Here is a 23,722-nt window from a genome sequence, read left to right as displayed (position 1 = left end):
TATTAAATCTGAAATTAGTAATCTTCTGAAAGATATTTTGTTCCTCTTTTGTTATAAGACAAAAATTATTCTTGATCTTGATCATTTAAGATTACAAAGGATTAGTGTAATAATAAGGTAATTGTAGTAATAATATTGCAATAATGTAGTAATTATAACAATAAAGCAATAATCAAATTTGATAAAGATTATATAAAAGAATGGCATTTCGTTATTTATCTATGGGAGTATAATTTAAAAGTATTCATAATTTAAAAGATTATATAACGCAATGTCAATTAGTTAATCCAGACTCATAATGCAGTAAACTCTACAACAGTCCGCTCGTGAATGGAGGACTCATTTTAATGTTTAGATCTCAAGTTCTCGGAAATCAGCTGCAATTGCTATTAGTAAACCATCTAGCTCAATAAATAATTACAGTTACAAGTAGTACACTAGTTATGTAGTACACTAATATATAAGTAGTAATTATAATGTCCGAATAAATGGTCACTCTTGCATATGTACATATATTTATTTTGTGTATAAACCTAAAAAATTTTCTCAAAAGAATAAAAAGTTCCATAATTTTCTAGAAAAAGTTGGCATTAAATTATATGTGTCAGTATTATCATTATTCTAGTTTATTAAGTATTATTTATGTATATCATTATTCAAATTTATTTCGTGAATAAATTTAAACAATTCTTGCAATGCATCATGAAACAAAATCTTATTGCAAAATATTCAAAATTAAACAAAAGAGAAAAAGAATAAAAACTCATCCAATAGATGTTTACAATATGTATATATGTTATAGAAATATAATAATCTTTGTGCTTACGGGTTACATTACTCTCTCGTAAAGTAAATCGTTTGATATTAAATTTCATTTGAGAAACAAATCTAGTTTATCTTTTTCACATATATATATACGTACGTATACTCGCTCATTCACTCACACTTACATACATGGCGATGTGTACACGTTCACATGCCTGTCATATTGTGCAACGCGGAAAAACTGCGATGGAAAAAACAAGTATGAGAAGATCTTTAAAATGTCGAAGCATGACTATAGCGAATTATAAGCACCACAAAGTTTTAATATATAATAAAAGGAAAATATTTTGAATCATTTTATAGAATTTTCTTTAATTTTACTAAATTTTGCAGATGCTGCTATATATAATAAATAAACGTGTACATTTCCGAATATTATGCATATTGATTCACTTTGTGGATTGATGAAATTTGTATCTTTGACATTAAATGACATCTGATGAACATTTTAAGCACACGGCATGCATTTAATGCTCCCTTATAATTGTTCATACAATTTCTTTAAAGCCACTAAATTTACATTCTTTAATATTCATATGTGTTTTATTAGATAGCAATACATATATCACTATTTATAAAAAAAAATTACATGAAATTACATAAAGTTATAATATTTGCAATAAGTTAAAAAGCAAACAAAATTGTAGTAAATTAGCAATTAGCAATTAGTAGTGCAATTAGCAAAGATTGTAGGCTTTAAGCCTCACTACAATAAATACAAATAATAATGAAGGAGAACAATAAATCAAATCAATAATAACAACAACTCATCAATGTAACCAGCAATTGCATTAAAGATTGACTAAAGCTATCTCAAACCATCAGAAGTAATAAACTTATAATTCGCTAGTACATAGTGGTTGTTTATATGTTTAAAAGGTGCATGTGACCTAAAATCTGAAATAAAAAGAAAGGGAATAGTTTATCAATAACTATCAATAGTAAAAAATTGCCAACTTTTACTGGTTAAAATGGTGTATACATATATTTAATACTTGAACAAAAGATGTGTATTTAATCAAATCTTGCCAAATATGTAAATTGAAAATGTAATAATGAACAATAGAAATTTTATCGAAAGAAATATTACAAATGATAATCTTTAGTTATTAATCAAAATATATATGTCCATTAAAAACTTCACCTGCTTGTGTCAATGATAAGATTATCGTAGACAATACAAGAATTAAAAAAATGTTCATTCATAATAAGCATATATATTAAGTAAATTTACTAATAATGTATTTTTATATATGAAGTTGTTCATTTGTCTGTCTGGCGAATTTGATAAACGATTATCAGATGTAAATTTGAAAAATAAAATTGTGTAGACATCGTATATACCGTGCTTACCTAGTACTCAGGCTTGAGCAAATGTTATTTCAAATAAAGATAAAAAATAATAATTTAAATTAGTTTAAGTACTTCCTTACTTTTATTTTAGAAACAGCACAAGAAAAGCAAGTTTATTTTGTGTTAAGATCAACTAAATTATTTTAAAATAATTTTTTATTTGAATTAAGATACTAAGAAATAAGGAATGGACAGAAATAGTAGCAATAACAAACGAAAAACAATTATAGGAAGTGGCAAACTTCATAAAGGAAAGAATGAAGTTGAATCTGAAGTGACTTTATGCATGAATGAATAGAGAAATCAAAGAAGAACAAACAGGAACGAAACACCAAAGATTGGCACGTACATAGAAAATAATATTATAGTTATTATAAATATCATAGATAAATAGGGATGACAGATTTAGTTCTAGGAAATAGAGAGAAAATGTAAGAGACGAGCACATACAAAAAAAGGGTACTTTAGTGGGCATAAGACTCAATATAATAAACGAATACAATACAGTACAATTTTAAATAAGATAATTATTTTATTATTACCTCTCAAATAAGATTAATAAATAATTTGAATTTTAAATCATTTGCTCCTATTTTAATTTCAATTATCCTTGAATAATGCATATCTCAGATTATAAACAAATCAGTATTTCTGACGTAGATGACAATATTACTATAATAGAGTCAGAATATTACTTCAGGGAACATTTATTCAAATACGGAATATTAGACAAAATAAAAAATTATTTCATTAATTTTGATAAAAAATATTAAAATTATATAATAAATAATAATAGTTCAAAGAAATATCATTTGCTTATAAACTGATACATAGCTATTTCAAAATAACACTTGGCCAAATAAGATATGTATATCATTAAAAAATAAAAAATTTTACAAATTTAATTTAAACGTAATGAATTCTTCCGCATGATATGAAGAAATATCAAAATTCTCTATTGAGATTCTACCTTTTTTATTCATTTTATATTCATAAAATGAAATAATTATATTCATAAAAATATGAATTTACATAAGAATCCGCAATCTAATCATAATTAATCATCAATATTATCGGTAGCCACTAATTTCATGGACATGGCATCACTCATAGTCTAAAGTCTAAAGCTATGCACAAACAATGCGAGGCAGACCCGCGAGGCTGTTTCACCACGCTCGAGTTTCCTCGTGCTGTCACGTAGATATAGTATGCGAGGCAAGCAAGTGAGGCAGAGAGAGCAGTTACGCTTTCGACAAAGTCGTTCAATACGCATCCAAACGAAGCGAGTAAAGAGCTGTGAGCAGAATTGTGCAGATTTACAATCAAATTACCAATTTATGCAACTCTTAATTGTAATTGAAATACAATTACGAAGTACAATGTAATTGAATGAAAATTATGAATTAAGAGCTAATTAAACTTAAAAGATAATAAGAAGAAGGAAGAAGCCACGTAAGGGTTTCAAACAGAAAAACATTATTATCCGTGATGAATATACATAAACATTTATTTCATCTTTTTAAAGTTTTCAGCTGTAATTCAGTTACATTGTATTTGAATTACATCATACTTCAATTACACTCATGATTACAGTAATTAGCAATAGGGATTACAACGTAATTGAATTATTATGTAATTGAAGTACAATGTGATTAAATCACGCAATTAAATTACGGTGTAATTCAATTAGCACAATTGTGCCTGCAGGATACCTTTGATCTCGCCAAAAAGTCGACAATTGTTGGTTCGCCCTGAGACACGTCTCGGAACGAGGCAGCCTCGCGGGTTTGCCTCGCACTATCTGCACATAGCTTAACGATAGAGACGTGTCTCGTTAGCTTCTCCATGCAGACGGTGGTGTCACGTATTCCGGCAATAGCTACTTTATGTTTAACATTTGCATTTTTTCTACTAACTCTAACAGCATTAAAATTATATTTATGTTGGTCCAAAACAATTAATAATTACATATTTATTGAATCTAATGATATTTTTGGTTTAATGCCAGACAGACTCAATATTATTGTTAACATCAATATTATTGCTAAAAATAAAAACGTATAAAAAATATATGAGAAATAAAAGGTGATAGCAAAAGTAATATGTGTTATGTAAGCTAAAACATAGCGTGTTGTATAAAATCGTAATAGTCTTTACATATACGTACGTATATTGTATATCATGCATGCACGCATTAGATACACGTGCTCACTACATACACATGCAATTACACGTATGTAAGTAAAAGTGTATAGAACTTGTAGATAGCAATACATAGTAATAGGATGGATCGCAGAAAAGATATTGATGACTAAGAAAGAGAACTAAATGATCAAACTACAAGTTCAAGTACAATTCCATTTAATCCAATGATATAATTTATATGTTCTTCGTTCGTAATAAATGTCACTGATGAATTGATCGAAGAATTTGCGAAGCTAAAAAATCTGCTATCATATTGTATCAAGTTGTATTAAGTATAAATAAATATTTTATGTTGTCTTTTAAGGAGAATTACAGTGAGTCGCCATACGATTAAATTTAATATAATGTATGTAGTTCTTAAAATCTTGTACGAGCTCCATTCCATTATCAAAATTTGCAAACTTAATAACGACCAGAGAAATAATAAATATATGTGAAACTAAAATCAAAAGTTCAAGTCAAGATATTGGAAAAACACATTGTATGCAATTATGCTGCTATTGTCCTTTTGAGTACCCAAAGAGTACGTGATTAACGCATATGTAATGGCTAAAAAAAGTATGGACATACCATTGTATTTATTATTAGCATTTACATACTAATTAATTGGATCGAAGTGTACTAAGTTTTATATCATTTAATAATATGTACCTTCATATGGCTACAAAAATTTCAAAAAAGGCAATGTTAAATTTTAATCTAGAATATTATTTTTTGTACATATTATCTTTAGTATTCGTTATTAATTCCCTCTCATATTGATTATAATTGGTTATTAACTCACATTCGGTCAGTTTCGAACCAATTACATTTTTCTAATGATAAAAGGTATATATCTCGATTTTGAAGAAAATTCTTGCGATTTATCGTTTTAATAGTATGTTAAACGTCTTCTTAAAGCGTTAGAAATCTCTTCTGTTTGCAAAAGTGAGAAAATTCTTTGCATCATAAAGTCATAAAGTGATTTGTGCGAATCACGTGTTTTTTTTATAAACGCAGGAAAATAAACGCACGATAATATGGACTTACTTTGTATTTATAAATGTACATCTGCAAATTTTGCAACAGGAACGTATAAGAAAAAATATTTTTTAAATTGACAATATTTTTCCTCAATTTTTTAATCTCATATTGGATCAAATTCGCGCGGACAAATAAAGTAAAACCAATAGGATTTTATTCGCAGTAAAATAAATAAAAATTTACCAAGAGCAATGAAAGAAGGGAACATTTCATTACGTTGAATTCCAACGGATATACAGGGTATTACGCCGGGCGACTCTTTACCTGGCCCAGGTAATACACCGCGGGCCAGACGGACACCAAACGTCCGCTCCTTCTTACGGCGTACCCTCAATAACCTTAAGCCCCGTCATAAATCGCATTAATTTGCTTGGTAAGGTCCTGCATACCGAACAAATATCTTTTCTAAATCACCTTCTAAAGAATATTGTTTACTACGGCTTGACAAAGGAAAGTTGGGTTTTCCCGCGTACGATGCTTGCTAATAACAACTTTCTATCGAGGGCAGTTAAGACCCTTCCTAGTCCACCAGCCTTCGTTTAACCAATTAACAACGAAGCCTATTTCCGACACACCCATCACGAGGTCAGGTACATGTCCCTCCCGTGACCGTGGCTACGTCCGGTGACCTGCCATGTCACTTCGAGCCCAAACCCATCGTCATAAAGTCAGATTGGAACATTAAGACTATTTCTTATTTTTATTACTTAAGGGCGGCTATAGTAAAAGTCTGGACTAGTGTATTGGGGTTTGTCCCAACATTCCGGACGGGAAATCCCGCTGTCTTTCCTTCTCCGACATATAGAATAAAAAAATTTTTTTTTTTTAATTTTTCCATCGAGACAACGATCTACAGTGAGATCCGTTATAATGAGACGTGATAAGTGCACGCGTACCGAGCGAAAATTCAAAGTCGATTTTCTCGAAAACAAAGCCTCAAACGAAAAATTGTTATTCTATATTTTCGACTTCTTTTTTCGCGTAGAATCACCCCCTTTCTGCTTGTACCACCAGTTACCAATGACCCTGTATACAAATCAGGATACACCAGAAAATTTTTGAAAATTTTTCATTGTTATTAATCATTGCTTTAAATAAAATTAACGAACTTACAAGCAAGACAACTGAACATAAATGAAATTCGTACATAATTTTAGAATGCGTGGTGGAACTAAATTAAAAATGTGGCCAAAATTTTATCACCGCTTCCAACATAGATGAACAACTTTCAATTGATCTTACATAGTACTATCATATATTATGTGAGCATATATATTATTTTTTTTTATTATGTAACATTCGAGGAAATAATGGGAAATATAACATAGTCGTTGATATTATATTAATAATTAATTTATGATTACTTTTTGCATTTTCCCTCCTAAATATTAAGTACTATTAAATACTGTTTTAAAATATTTATGAATGAAAAATAAACATATTTAAACAAGTTAAAAATAAACTACATAAGGCTAAATAAAATTTGTTTATATTTTAACAATGAAATCCTAACTAAAACTTAAGTTTATCTATAGAACACGCTAACAAATATGTGTACTTGCTATGTGAAATAATCACATTGATATGAAATATATTTTGTTTTAGTTTTGATTTAGTTTCAGTTTTCTGTAAACTAAACCAACCAAGTTTCTTTTTCAAAGCTATTGGACCGAAAAGTAGAAATAAATGAATAGTAAATGAAATATATTTTAAATAATATATAATTTGAGTAATATTAAAATAAATATTGAAGAAATATTAATCAAAAACACTTCCAATATCGTATTTATGCAAATACAATCCTATTAATATTTACATGAAAAAATAAAACTGATAATTTAAAGTGCATCTCCATAGGAGCTAGATTAAGATACATCTGGTATATGTAATTAACTATGAGGAATGATTAGATTAGATTAGATATTCCAAACAGCAATGTATATTCATCACTAATACAATACACACCAAATAAAATAACAGTACTCAAGATATTCTAATAATTACCTATTTTTAGTATTTATCTTATTCCAAGATGAATGATTTTTATCAGTATTCAAAATAAATAAAAATATGTGTAATATCTTCCCAAATTAACATAAAAGAATGGAAATAATTATATAACTTCGATTATTTTGCATCAATTAATGTTTAAAATTATAAATAATGTAAAATATTAAATATTAATAAAGCAGGTGATATATTAACGAAATAACGAAGTAATAATTCATAAGATATTAAAAGTAAAATTGTATTAAAAATATTGTTATACCGAAATGTAAAAAGACGTAAATAAAAAATAAGAAAACATGAAACAAATTTTTTGTCATGAACAATTTTGTCTCTAAAAAGTTGTAATTTAAAAATGATATGTTTAAAGAATCAGCATTGAAAACTGTGATAATATTCGTTTACTCGATGATTTTCCTCGACTTAAAAATGTTATCAATAATTAATTTATTAATAAACAAATACTTTATTTCATATATTTCCTTTTCAAGAACATATTTTACTATGAAATTCACTACATATTTAATCCTATTACATTCTTTGATTCATTTTCATTTTGACCCAATTATATTTTTATCGTTAATATAGTGTCGCTAATATAACCTCATTGTTGATGCGACATTAAATTTTAATTAAAATGAAAATTTCTTAAATCTGAAGGAAAAGCGAAATAATCGTCATCGATATATATGATTTTTCATTTCAGCTCTTTGCTATACATATACATATATCTATTAAATCTTTTTCTTTGTTAAAACGAGCGAGAAGAATTTCCTTTCCCGCTTAATTTACATTATTGAATTCTGTTTTTTATAGTATTATTATGAAATAGAATTCCAAGGATTTATTTAACTCCACCGTGTTCTTTTCGTCATTACCAATCCAATCATATTTTTCTGTTATCTTAGAGCATCTCAAGTTTGAGCAAAATATGAAAAAACTGCTATTGGTATAAATGATTTTTTGTTTTAATTTTATGCTAAACATTTGCTTGAAACATTAAAAATCTTTCTGTTGATTTAGATCAAAATAAGATTAACAAATATATAATAAGTAATAAGTATAAAATACAAATAGATAAGTATAGAAATTCTAGGATCTTAGGGTTAATATTTCTGTTGCTGAAAAAAAAGATAAATGAAAAAAAGCTATTTATTCTTTCCTAGTCTAATTTTCATTGGTTTCTCTGATTTTATAAAGTGTTTCTTTCTTTTATAGCTGTTTTGTTAAATGCTTAATAATATAAATTACATCTTTTCCTTGACTCAACATAAATTTAAAAAAGAAGAGATCTTCGCAATAATTTCATAAAGTTTGGAGAAAATTATAGTACTTCTAGTAGGTACTATGATACTTTCTTTGTATCCCTGGTTTCTGCAATGGGCCTGTGTATAGGCTTTATTCTTCTAACACATTTTTTGATAACTTAATAAAACAATATGTAAGTTAATTTATTTATGTTTTATTATAATGTTTATATAACATTTACGCGTTATTTCACTACTTAGTACATAATGAGTTAACTTCTCAATTGTTTTGTTCGATCTGCCTATTGCTTGAAAAGGTTTTTACGAAGATAGATATTTTTATTGATTGCTTTAAAATGCTAGTGTGTATTAAATACATGCAAAAATTTTAGTCTGTTTTTCAAACGTTAATATATGATTACTTTTCAGCAATACCATTTCCCGCCTTTTTGTGCAATTGTTTGGTTCTTATTGATCTGCCTGAAATGCCAACTCCATGATCGATTGGTGACAATAATTTCACAAAACAACAATGAGCATAATGACAATAACGCTAGGCTGCGTGTAATTCGAATCCTTAACTTGGGTTGGAAAATTCTTGCGCGCGCGGCGTACTTTCCAGATTGGACAGATGAATCAACACTTATTCAAGTCGATATAGCACTTTTTAACCGAACACTTTCGAAATGTTGCAGAAATACGAAAATGACCCAGTTATCTTTTTTTGACGGAATCCGAAACTTGACAGAAAGTCATACAAATTGGAGGAAAATATTTCGATTATAATTAAAAACATTCGGGCAATTTAGACACATAAAAATAAGACTTTGTAAATACTTGAATCTAAATTTGGGAATTTAAATTTTATCTCCACGAAGGCTGAACTTCACCTTTCAAGCAATAAATGAACCTATTACCTGTGCCAAATGTTACTAAAGAGACGAAATTACATAACGATATTTTCATACTATTTTTGGTTTGCGAGTTATTTGTTATTTAGCAAAACTTCCGCGTAGTAATTAAAATATTTGAGATTTTACAGCTTTGGAATTTATATTCCTCTATCAAAAATAGATATTTCGTTTATTTTTTCTTGTTCAGTACAAAACTTTATACTATTATTTATCAGTTGATAGATTTTATGTTCCACACCTTCGCGCGCGTTTCGATTTCGATATAATCATTGACACGTAATATCACAACAGTGTTTCGATTTCTCTAGCGATTTCTTGATAAAACAAATCTTCTAATTGATATAGGAACTAATAAAAATTATTATCTTATCTATTGTTAAATATTTTGCTGGATAATTGACTTTTCGTTGAGGCGATATAGTTTAAATAAATGTGTAGAAACGATTTCTTAATCGTACTTTCAACAAACGGTATGCATAATCTACGAAGATTAAAGAATAATTTGTTTATATATCCAAGCAAATACAGAGATAATTAATAATTAACACATTTAAGAAAAAAGAAACGTAGATATTGATCAAATTGATAAAGATACTTTTGAAACTATTTAAATTCACATTTATTTCGAAAAAAGAAAAGGTGTTATAAACTATTATATATATATGTCGGGTTTACATTAGAATTAGGGTTAGGGGCGTGAAACGAATCTTCGTTTGGGTTACACGTTGTCGTTATGCAATGGAGAAGACATTGACTAGTGCAAATACGATTATTATAGAACCGGACAAGTAACCGCGGTAGTTAGGTGCTCGAGAAACTAATGACAATGATCCTAGGTTCAATAACGAATCCGCGGTCGACGGGATGATAGATGAACGTACTCACAAAATCTAAGTCGGACGCGTAATATTCACTGGTCGTAAAGAGTTACTCCTTTCATCAATGAGATCGCGAGAAAGAATGTCTTTCCCGTCCCGATCATGCCACAGAGGAAAACTATAATGGGGTGTGTCTAAGGACACGAGATCATCGGATTCGTCGAGAAAAGCCTTCGTTCAGAAAGTAAGGGAAATTGGCGTTGCTAATTGGTCAATCTCCATATCGGTGGTTAGAAAAAGATGCTAGCCGCCCTCGAGGGAAAGTTGCTAGTGGGAGACGCCGCTCGTTGAAAAATATGTCTCCCCTATCTTCCCGTAGTTGGGACAAAGACTGTTTGTCTGTTTGAAGGACTTTAGTTAACTAAACCTTAAGATTTATAACGGGCCCTCGAGCTAGCCGAACATGTACTGCGGAGACGCATCGACATCTGGCAATCATCTTACTCGAAGAATAGGGTCTGCGTGTGGCGAGCCACAGGACAGAAACCGTTGGAATGTTTACTGTCGCGTGTCGCCACGAATATTTCTTTTAAGGAGAGCTATAGAATTACTCCATACCTTTGTTAGACAAAGCGTTCATCCCGTGACCGCGGCTACGTTCGGCGACTGACTGTCGCCTCGAGCCCAAGCTCATTATCACGACTCTCGAACAATTACAATCGGGTTGAATAACTACAATTGTTCAATTACAGCTATAGTAGACTCTAGGTTACAATGTTGCGGGATTATCCAAAATTCCAAAGGCTCCGGTGTTCTTTCATCTCCGACATATATTATACTTTTATATACTATATTTTATTATTTTGTACTTTATATACTTATCATATTGTTAATATTTTTCAAAATTATATTAAATATGCATATCTATAATATAGATTATACTATGCTTTAAGTCTCACTACAATAAACAAATACTAATAATAATTATTATTATTATATTTTACGTATTTCTTGTTTTAAAAACTACTGCGTACACAGTGTTTCACTAATTCTATATTATAATATTATAATTGATAAGTATCATAAAATTTGTTCTTTTCATTTCATTGTACGGAGATTTTATATTTTGTACTCTACGTGCATTCCAAAACTACAGCTTGATAATCTTGAAAGAATTCGCATGCTATTTTAAAGGTCTTATCATCTCAAGCAAGAAAGTTAATAAGAGTTTACAATTTATCTCATTGCTTGCAAAATATGTTTGATGATGAACATTGCTTCCGCTTTCCTTTGTTCTCCAATATTTTATTTCTTTTCTCTCCCTTTCATTCTAACGATTAAATTTTACATTTGCTATATTTTAATATGCGCTTAGTACACTTTATTTAAAATTAAAAGTACAGATATATGATTAGGAGCTTTGTTTCTTCAATAAAAACTTAATATACAGGATATTTAAAAGTAAAAAATCTATTACTTTATGGTCTTATACCATATTCATCAAGAAGAATAAAAAAATATTTAATCAAGAATTGTTTTTACTGCAAGATTAATGTTTTTAGTTTAACATGTAATTTTGTACCTTTCTATAAAAATAGTTTATAAGCACGATTTACTCGTCCAAAATGAACAATGTAGTTGGATTACATAAATAAATAGAACAAGGCAACAATATTTAGAAATATTAGGTTGTCCGAAAAGTTTCTTTCGTTTTATGAGGAAATAATGGATGCACAATATTTTCCATTTTATATTATTTTATCGAATTACGTATGACCCATTTTGTTCTATCAAAATAAAGATCACAACGTTCGACAAATTAGGTTTCATGTATAAAGATGCATCGTTGTAAAAGGCATGTCTGTAAAAGAAAGACACTTTTTGGACAATCACTTTCAAATATGTAGATAATAATATGTAGATATGGCACGTCAATTCATAATTTAAATACTTGAAAGTCAAAAACGTAACTTTAGAAGTGTTATGTTCGAGTGCAAGGAAAACATCAACTAAGCATTTATTTAAAAAGAATCAGAAATAAAATTGTACACCTTCGTTGATATTAGTGATAATCTTTAGCTGTAGTATGATATATTCTCCTGGATCTCTTTAATCAGTATATGTAAATACATATCTCTAAATTGACTTATTTACTTCTATTTAACGTGCTATTTTACATCTATTTAAATTACTCACAAATATAATATTGATTAATCATTTTTTTACCCCTCTAAATGAGTACTGTAAGCTCACCAAGTTTCAGATTTTATTGTAAAAAGATAAATTTTGGATTCCAGTTTTAAATGTGTTAAAAACGTAAATTAAACACTTCTATTATCACTTATAATAGTAATTCCAACAACAATAACAATAATAATTATAATAGTAATAATAATAATGATAATAATGATAATAATGATAATAAAGTAGTTTAGTATGATAAAATAGTCGCTTATCGACTTTTGCCTGTTACGACCTTATCTCAGTGCAAAGATTTTTCTTATTTTCTATTCCTATTATCTCTCATTACTGACTATTATTAAGCACTCCTGTAGTTATTTTTAACGCTTTAATTCCTGTATATTTTAACATTTTAATTACTCCAAATTTCCTTAAAAGATATGGAGAATACACAAAAATGTTTCAGATAGCAAGTGTAGAATATCACTAGAAGCAACTCACATTTATTCGATTTTCCTATGACCTTGAAGAAACTTTGAATTTTTCCATCGGAAATCGATATTTTCTATTCCATATGTTTATAACGAATACTAAAACGTTTTGAAAACATCATTTACTTTTGGCCTTTAAGCGAACCATCCCTGAGATAGAAACTTTCGAAGCTCACAGGTTGCCGACATTCGTATTACCTGATATACAATTGTTTAAAAAGGTTCTTACATGATACTTATATCTATGGATTGATTTAATTTTGTTGCCATCCTTGAAATTGTTATATTTCAATTTTGCCTCTATTTCAATAAACAAAACAAATTTTTAATGTTTTAAGAAATCGTTTCACATGGAATTGTAACGATAAGTCGCATAACTTTTTTTACTGTGTATTTCTAAACTTTTGTTTCAGGTTTTTAAAGCCTTTCGGAAATTTACAATGGAAGAATTCACAATGGAGCAACGAATAAAAAGTAATTAGAAAATAGGGATTGATTACTCTTCGTGACATTACACTAAACAGTAATCTTTATAGAATACAACCTACGTTGATGAATAGCTCTTGGGTTTTCACTTATCCGAAAACCTGGTGTTCTGTTTAACATACCCATTGAGCTGAAAATGGGGCTCATCTCCCATTAGAATAGCGTTAGAACAATGGAACACTGAATTTGAAAATAAAATCCAATTATTTTTGCTCGTTGTTCCACTGTGAACATTTCCATTATAAATTTTCAAAAAACAAACTTTATAAATCTGAAACAAAAATTTACATATATACAATAAAAAGGAAGTTATACAACCTTTAAACGGATAAATGACCTTTGTGCCACCTTGTGCTAATAACAAATTAATAATAATAATATATTATTATTATTTTCTGAGCTTTCAAGATATTTTCCAAAGTTAACAAAATACAACTGGTTCGGTAATAGAACTAATGGAAAAAGTATCATATGTATTATGATATATAAGGAATGGTTTATAGAAGTTTTACTTTAAACTGAGATAATACAACCTTTTTGTGATTGATTAAGATTTAAACATTACAAATTATAAAAACATGACTGAGTTAATTCTCAATATAATGGTTTGTGTTCAGACAACAGGCTGCAAGCTGTTAATATATGCATGTTGTATGTATGTACACATACATATATTATATATGGACGTTTCTGCATTCAACACAATGCAACGACTCACATGTATTAAATCACATGTTCTATTTTTTATAAAGAAACAATTTTAAAATTCAGTACACTTTCAATATCAATGTTATTTTAAAATTGTTTTTTTATTTCGTTTGGGGGGCTGAACATGCGTTCTTTCATCTTCTTTAAAATTTTCAAAATATTGCTTATCATGATATTAAAACATTATTTCTTTTAAAAATTGTACTTTTAGCTTTTACAATATTTCGTCTTGTTAGCTACTTTTAAAAGATTTAGATCTTTGAACTTTCCTGTTTTTTCAATTATGTCTTTACTCTACTTATTATGTTCTATAATCTTCATATGGAAATGTCTGCTTGAATGTTTAAGATAACTCCTTTAGATTCTATCAACCAATATTTACAATGTACATACAGTCAGTCACGAAAGTTTTCATATACTCTATAACAAGGCTATTTTTATTAAAATAAAATTTTATCGCAACGGTAGAAGTATACTCAATGCACACACGAGTAATTATGTAGGAGCAACGTATAATATATGTATAGGACTTATATAAGAGCTACATAAGAGTAGTAAATATAGTTTATTTTAAGCGAAGTAAGCTAAAAATTAATTTATAATTAAAAACAGAACACGATTTCCAGAAAATATCAACTGTAGTTTTAAATAAAAAGACTGTATAAACACAATTATTTCTTTTGATCTGTTCGAATATTTTTGTACAATTTTGCTACAAAAGTTATTAAATTGTTACTTCACACTTACTAAATATAAAATATAAAATGACCCTGTTCTAGGGTATATGAAGACTTTATATTGACTATAAGACTTTATATTCATTAATAGTTAAATATTGTTTGTCTATTAATTTAAGTCAAACAAAATGTCAAATTGCGAATGCTTTCTTGTTTCATGAATTCTTTATCTCACACAGTACACTGGATACATACGAAATTCGAATCACTTCCTTTTATGAATTTAAATTTACAATCAATTAATCATTCTGTGGTCACAGCAACACATGATATTGGTCATACTACTCATGATTTTCTAAATCTAAATCTTGTCTAAATCTTTTGACGATATTAACCTTGAAAATAAACAATATAGTAGACCTGCAAATATTTCAACAAATCTAGAATGACAGTAGTCTTTCGAAACTAATATTTAAAAAATTTTGTCTCGTTGACAAAAGCGACGCATTAAAAATGTAAGTTCCTATTTGGTATAGTCTAGGTAAGATATTGAAAGGTATAAACCATGTGACAAGATAAGGAAATGGTTGAGGGAAAGTAGACCGAAAAGTAAAACAAAAGACAACGGAAATATGCATGTATATTGTATATATCACCGTTTCTGCGAAGATAAGATGTGTAATATGAGAAACCGCGATAGGGTCGATAAAACATTTAGTTGAACATTGTGTAGCCATGGAAAGAATGAATTTAGATGTGGAAGAAATTTTGCAAGATGGGAGGTAATTGAAAAAGATTTACATTAGAGATTATGTTATGTAAGTACAAAAGTAGACTCTTTAATGACGTAGTGTGCAAAGGAATACATATGAATGATGGATGAGGATATGGATATTCAAGATATTTTTGTAAACCAAGTCCGATTTCTTTTAAAACAATTTCTAGTCCGTGAAGTTAGAATTTAATGAATACATATTCTACAATGTAATTTCATTATTGCTCTTAAGACTAGTTCAGATACGCTCCAGTACAGTAGGCACGTAGCAATTTACACTGTTTACTTTGGGAAAGATCACAACGGATGATTGCGATTCAGCCTCGTTTCATCCACAGTGATCCTCTAAAGCGAACAGTGTAAATTCGACTTTACCTGCTATTTCCCTACTGTACTGATCGTGTCTGAATCAAGCTTTATGGAAGACGTGGAAATGGTATTAGGGGCAATGGGACAGGTTCGAGGAAATAGAGACACTAAGAAAGATAAAAAAAGGATGAGGGAGGGAGGGAGGCAGGGAGAGAGAAAGCAAGGAAAGAGAGGGAAAAACAAAGGGGTTAACGGCAATAAGAAGAAAGAGAAACAAAAGCAATATTAAACTCCGGGAAGAAATTAAATAGGAAGTATGGCGGAAAGAGAGAGTGAAAGAATTTAAATAGTATGATAGGCGTTATGTGAGATATATATATATATATCATCAATTCAATATATATATATATATGACGCATTAAACTGTAAAAAATGAAAAGTACGTTGTATACCTCAATTTCATATAGCTACTGTAAAACGCAGAAAGTTTTTCAAAAACGCAGGAGCAGGACAAATGTTAAACTCAAAAATCATATATAAATAAATGTCATGTAATGTCTCCACATGTAACCAGTGAAAATCTAAAATACGTAATTTATAGACGTAAAGTATATAGTATGAATGAAAGTATAGGTAGAGAAAAATGAATGAAGAAAGGTAAACATAGAAAATAAGAAAAAATATAAATAAAAGCTAGAAGTCCTAAGCCAACAGGTAAGAACTACATATATATAACAAATAAATAAATAATAAATGATACTATCGCCCTTAAATATTCGGACATCTTAATCAATTCATAATAGTACTAAATTAAATACAAGACTTACCCTTCGACGTACTATCGGTTTCAAATATCAGTATTCAAATCAATTTCGATATCGATTTCTTTCTGCTATATATTGGTTTGTAACATATGAAATGCCCGTTAGATTGCGTCAAATTCTTTATTCAGATTATATCAAAAAGTATGTTAATTTCTTACAATATAATTTAAACAAAATTAAATATCGATCTATGTTGTTTCTTTCCCTGTATTCTTTTGTTTGGAATATTGTTGGATGTTAGGAGTATTCTCTATCTATAATAAAACAGTGAATATTCTAGTCTAGTATTATGCAAAATTTTTATGTATAAGTCTAAGTATATTCCTTTTCGTATCTTTTATTTTCGCGCTGGTTGATGAAATAATTCAGTATTCCGTTGTTTCTAAGATGAATGTGTCATATCAATAAATATATTTCTTATACACGAAAAACAATTATTTGCTTTCCTTTATTTTCTATCATTATTTGTAATGATCAAATATTTGGTAAATAAATAATTTGGAAATGATATGTCTGAAATTTATGGATTTATTCATCTGCAGTTTTGGAATTTATTTGCAAACAACTTTATTTTCAAATTATTTTATTTGGAGTAATTATTTGATTTACTTATTCATCATTTTTATTTGAAATAAAAGATGTTAAATCCTGTTTAGAACTTTTTCTATTCGATTTATATAGCTTACATAAAGAGCTTCTTAAACAATAAAACAATTTTACAACGTTATTATGAACACCAATTTTCTTACAACATTAGTTCTTAAAAATCAATGTTTTTATACACGATCATAAAGAATAGAATTAGTCAGAGGTCTTTTTATCTCGCAGTTTTTCATTACGTTATATTTTATGAAAAATAGAAAAGTGTTTGGATAATTTTATGCAGCAATGCATATAGAAATAAGTTTGTAATATTTACAAGAATTAATTTTTATTAAATATTAATTTAAATAGAAAGATGAGTGACGAGAAAATTTAGTAAAACGAAGTTCCATTTCTTAGTCAGTGGGACTATAAATAGAGTTTATCTTTCTATTTATATAAGATTCTGTTTAAAAATTTGAAGTTAACCTTCATAGGACTCCTCAAGATTATCACAAAGTCAATATCAGCATCATCTGTTTACCTTGATATGCTACAACCTTTGTCTAAAATATTTTTTCGCATCTTCCACATTCTTGCAGATATTTGTCATCGAAGAGTAAAATAAAACACTGTGATTATATCTGATTCATATGATTAACTGATTCAACTGTTATAAATTACTAATAAGTAGAATGCGGATATTTATATAAATTCATATTTTTATGCGCACGATTAAAAAATTGAAACTTGGATATAGACAATCGTTTTATTTATTAAATATTATAACGTGTATAATATTTTGGCTATTTTATATGTTTATGCTTATTGCGTACATTCTGTTCATTCTTGCACTTAAAAATTTTGTATAAATGCGTAAAAATCCAAAATCTACTAATAACCCACATGCAGCGATATACAATATTTTAAGAGTGCGTAAGTGTAAATTTTTAAACTAAACATGTAAGAAAGATATGAAGTGTTTATATATAGTTTACCTGAGAACATAAGCATCCACATGCTCGGTGCGACAAATGCTGATAATCTCACAACGAACGATTTTTAGTAACGATTGCCACTTCCATCTGAAATAAAATTTTATCTTTGATCAATATAAATTTATATGGAAATGAATCTTAAATATCGTTTATTAAGTATTTCCTTTTATTATCTGTCGTGTTAGTTATTTTAAAGAGTAATACGTAAAGAAATGTATATTCATAAGGAGTTGAGTATCATTCATAAACAATAATTCAATATTATTAATAATTATTCATGATTATTCAATATTCAATCGACTGCTTCTTGTGAACATTTATATAGTTAATCCATTAATTTCAACTATATATGCTCCAAAAGGTATATGCGAAAAACATTGTATAATATACGGATGATGCAATAAATACAAATACAAAATACGTACAAGGTAAATCTCGTATTCAGAAAAATAATCAATTTCACATTTTGGTGTTAAATAGAGAATAAAAATATATATATCTGAATTATTTTACGGAGTAAGCTAGCATATTACTTAATTAACATTTTATCATAGAGAATCAATTAACAATTTTGTCATTCACGGATTAGCAATACAAAAAGAAAAGGTAAAGTGCGGTATTAACCAGTTATAATTTTTATAACATGCATGAAATAGTCATAACGGTAAGAATCTGGTAATAATATCAGTTCATTTACAATTCGAATATAAATGATGCAGAAATTATAATGATGATATTTACATACGTGAGAAGATAAGGATAGCTGTGCGAATCGATGGAAATTTAATTCGTATACGAGATTAATAATAGTTAGAGAAAATTGTTAGAGGAAATTCTTAGACGGAATTCTAAGAACATGAAAAATTGTATAATTTTCCCATAATGATATTTGATATAATACGTCAATACAATATACAATGTGTCTCAACAATCGTGATACAATCGGCAATAGGGTGATTCTACGTGGAAACATAAGTCGAAAAAAATTTTTTAATATATATATATTACACTTACAACTAACTCTATTGAGCCAACCAACAAATTATGATATGTATAATATGATAATGTGGGTATCGTATGCGCGTGGATAACACTCAATAGTGCTTCCACTTCATGGTCGAAAGTATAGAATAAAATTTTTTAACATGATATTTTGTTTCGAGAAAATCGAGTTTGGAAATTTGTCAAGTATACTTGAACTTGGCTAATTTCAAACTGAACGGGGCTAAATAATAGAGAGGGCATGAATTTCTTGAAATAATTATTTCTTTATTCGTTTCATTTCACTCAAAATATTTTAATGTTCAAATGTTTCTATTACCGTCACATTTTACACAACTAGCATTCAAATGATAAATACTATTAAAATACATGTGCTATGCAGGTATTGAGAAATAATAAAATAGTTTTCTCCTTGAATTCTATCTTTTGATATTTTACACTTATTTCGGTTGCCCAAAAAATCAAATATTTCTATGAATCTCTTAATTATCTCTAGACATTTCAATTTATTCGAAACAATTTTTTACTTGTATCTATATTTACGTAATATTTGCATTTAGTTTATTAATTACGTCAGAATATTTAGCTTAATATGCAATGCATAAAATGCCTCTGGACAAATATGATTTCTAATCATTCTATGTCATTAAATTATAAAATGAGTAAATTAACTGTATTACAGTACAACGTATATTTTTGGATTTTTGTATATCCATACATGTGTATATTTGAGATAAACGTTTTATTATTAAATCAAAGTGAAAAATGATATCAAACATTGCATTTAACAAGCGAATATGAATAGCATGGAGCTTGGATAATATTTAAAATAAACTATTTATTTAATCCGCTATAAAATGTTACAGATGTTACAAATTTTTATTTTGTTACAAAATGTAAAGTAAAGTAATTGAAGTAACTGAATGTTGATGATGTTGCATTTTACTGAATGTGGAAGCAAGGTATATTTCTATATATGACTATTCGTTTAACTTCAAATTTACTTATATTTGTTTTCTTAAATCTGTTCCTGTTTTCAAAGACATATATCTCCCTCTTAATCTTATTTTATTTACTTAATATGTTTCAATATACATATTTATGAATGTTGTTGTGTGAAATGTGGCGATAATAGAAACGTTCGAATATTAAAATGTTAAGATGAAACAAATAAAGAGATAATTAATTTTGAGAAATTAATTGTCTTCCTGACGAAGTAAAAAGCTTTCCATAATTTACTTTATTTACAGCAAATTTGAGGAAATTAAAACTGTAATATTCTTTGTAACAATTTGTAAGTACGAAATGAAAGATTTCGTATGCAAAACAAGGAACAAAGAGTAAAACGCTCTGCATATACTGTACTGTAATATACGCTTCTGCATATTTTCCGTTTGTGCTTGCCAACACGTTTAGTTCGTCTAATTATAAAAATTTATAGTTGTTCTACTGCCTTGTGTTCTTATGCATTACTACAAGAGATAAATATATAACGTGTATAACGAAATCCTTTAATATTTCATATAAGTGTAAAATCATGTAGTAAAGCACGTCGAAAATTAATGTGATATTAATAAATACAGTAGTCGTCAAGAAGCAATGTTTGCTAACGTAGATACAAATATTAGAAATTAAAATTAATAATTAAATAATAAAAATAACAATAATAGTTATAATAATAATAATTACATTATTGTACTTGCAGAATTAATACAGATTATCGAACAAATACATGTATTTGGAAAAGATAAACTAGAAAACAACACTAGAAAAAATAAGTAGAAAAATAATTTAAAAGAATATAACGTCAATAATGACGATATATTTCTACAAACATAAAATTTATTACACAGAACTTCAAAATCTGACACTTTTATGCTTTTCAAACATTTCGAAATACAAAAAATAGATAAATGTTTAATTTTCTAATTTATAGATATAACAGCAAGTACGAGTTCATCGAATATAAAATAAACAAACATTGAAGTTTTTACTACACAATTTACCAATAAAATATTAGTTTCTTTTTAATTTATTATTTCGATCAAAATTTATTTGGAAATTTAGATTATATTAATATTTAAACTTTTATAACAACATAAAGTTAAAGTTATAAATAATTAGTTTTATTTTCTCTCTGAGGAAATTATAATGCTGCCGAGTGTTGCTGTAACGTCCTAACAAATACTCCTTCCACTTTCATTTCCTCGTAAAATAATGTATATTTTATATATTATTTATATATAAATTATATAAATTAAATAACATTCACTTTGTATTACGCTACTGCGCTTGTATGTGCTACTTACGCTAGAGCGTTTTACTCTTTTTTTTGCAACATTCATTTCTTTTTTCATGTATAAACTATTTTCACATATTTTTTATACTATTTTTTTACAAAGTGATAATAATTAACTTGAGATATTTTTCTGTTAAAGGCTTTCATAGTAGCTTCTCATTGAATGCAAAATATAAGTCTCTTAAGCTATGTACATACAGTGCGAGGCGTTTAAGTACCTGCCTCGTACCGAAATGTATCTTACGGCGAGGCTGCCTCGGAACAAGCAAACGATGGTTGGTTTTTTGGTGAGATCAAAGGTGCCTCACAGTTCCTTCGTTTGAACGTGTGTTGAAACGACTTCGTCTAAAACGTAACTGCTACTCACCCTGCGTTACGCACTCTACGTTCTACGTCTACGGTACAGCACGAGGTAACTCGAGCGAGGTAGCTACATATGAGGTGAGGCAGCCTTGCGGGTCTGTCTCACACTGTCTGTGCATAGCTGTAAACTCTTCTCATGTAGATATAGAATAACTATATACAAAACGTGCGTAATGAATGTGAGTATTATATTTATATTCACGATTATCAATAAAAGGATAACTATTATATTTTATGTTATAAAACATTTATCAATTATTTAATAGAATTTATACATACAATATGAAATTTTTTATAATTTACACGTTAAGTAATACAAAAATGCAATTATTGCATAAGTTTCGAAATTGATAATAACATTTCATATTCCTGCAATTTCTGTCTATTTCTTCTTATACACGGTTTATTAAATTGAAAATTTGAAATATTTTGATAATATTTATTTGACATAGTTTGATTCTCAATTAAGTGAAAATATATTTATATACAAATATTACATAAATTATACAAATGTATTGTAAATAACTATATAACGTGCGTTTCTCAAAAGTACTAATAAAATGTTAACAAAGTAAAAAATAAAAAGTAAAAAATAATACAATTACTATTAAGAATAATATTCTAATTATCATACTTCTTCATGTAAGTTGCATTTATTTCCTGTTAAAAATTGATCAACCAGTAGATACCACCCCATCAAGCCTATCATCGCATGTTCACTAAATTATTTAATTAAATAAATCACTATCATGCAATATATTCTAAGACAATAGACATGTATTACAAATTACATAATAATACTATATATCAAGCAATATAATTCTTCCCTAGATTAAATTTTAATTATACTTTAAAATATTACAATTTCCTGTAATAATATGATAGTACCACAATTTTCGATTATCTACCTATACTAATTGTTGTACATGATTTGTATATTCTGCATTAATGTTGAAAAAAGCTTATGTCATTATGTGTTACATTAATTTATATTCGATTTAAAAAGTTAAGAAAATGTTTATGGTCAACGTAAAAATTAACACCTTCAAATTAGCGTTTTTTTCAACCAATGATTTACTCTAAATGCTAGTAAAGTACCAGAAAAAAGGAAAATCGCATCGGTGCTTATGTCTATTTATATTCAATTTAAAATAAGGAGATAAAGCGATGTATATACATATCAGAGTCTCGTAGCCTCGCTTTAAGCGGTCGGTATTACTGGAACGAGAAGAGAAGGTGGGCGCATCGATCTTCGCCAAAAAACACGACATATATATACTACTGTAAAATTCAATGTATTCAATGTAGTGCGCCGAATATTTCTCCAACAAATCATTTTTTTTAAGTCAAACACCGACTGCGATATTCAACAATTTAATCAAAGTCAAAGAAAGTAAAAGAAGAAATGTTATAAATTAATAGTTTTCTATTTTCCTGTCCAAAATATTAACACACGTGAGAAACTAATTCTCAAATGAGTGTTAGGTTAAGCGTACTAACGATTATGACCAGAACACTATATCACAAAGTACCGGCGATATGGTCATGGTTGCCAGGCCGGTTTTATTTTATCAAAACATTTATTTCAAATAAAATTATATGTCATTGATCAATTTTTAATATTTATAATACCTC

General features: G+C 28.1%; 1 protein-coding gene across 1 annotated transcript in view; it reads right to left on the bottom strand.

Moving 5' to 3' along the window:
* The window catches only part of SamDC (S-adenosylmethionine decarboxylase), a 29,432-nt gene that overhangs the window by 5,050 nt on the left and 660 nt on the right, over positions 1-23,722 (bottom strand). The window contains exon 2 of the mRNA XM_033339814.2: positions 18,424-18,510. Within this exon, the coding sequence (XP_033195705.1) occupies positions 18,424-18,510 (87 nt within the window). The remainder of the gene's footprint in view (positions 1-18,423; positions 18,511-23,722) is intronic.

This window comes from Bombus vancouverensis, chromosome 5, assembly GCF_051014615.1.
Source record: "Bombus vancouverensis nearcticus chromosome 5, iyBomVanc1_principal, whole genome shotgun sequence".
In the NCBI taxonomy this organism is placed as follows: domain Eukaryota; kingdom Metazoa; phylum Arthropoda; class Insecta; order Hymenoptera; family Apidae; genus Bombus; species Bombus vancouverensis.
This window is presented reverse-complemented; position numbering and strand designations above follow the sequence as displayed.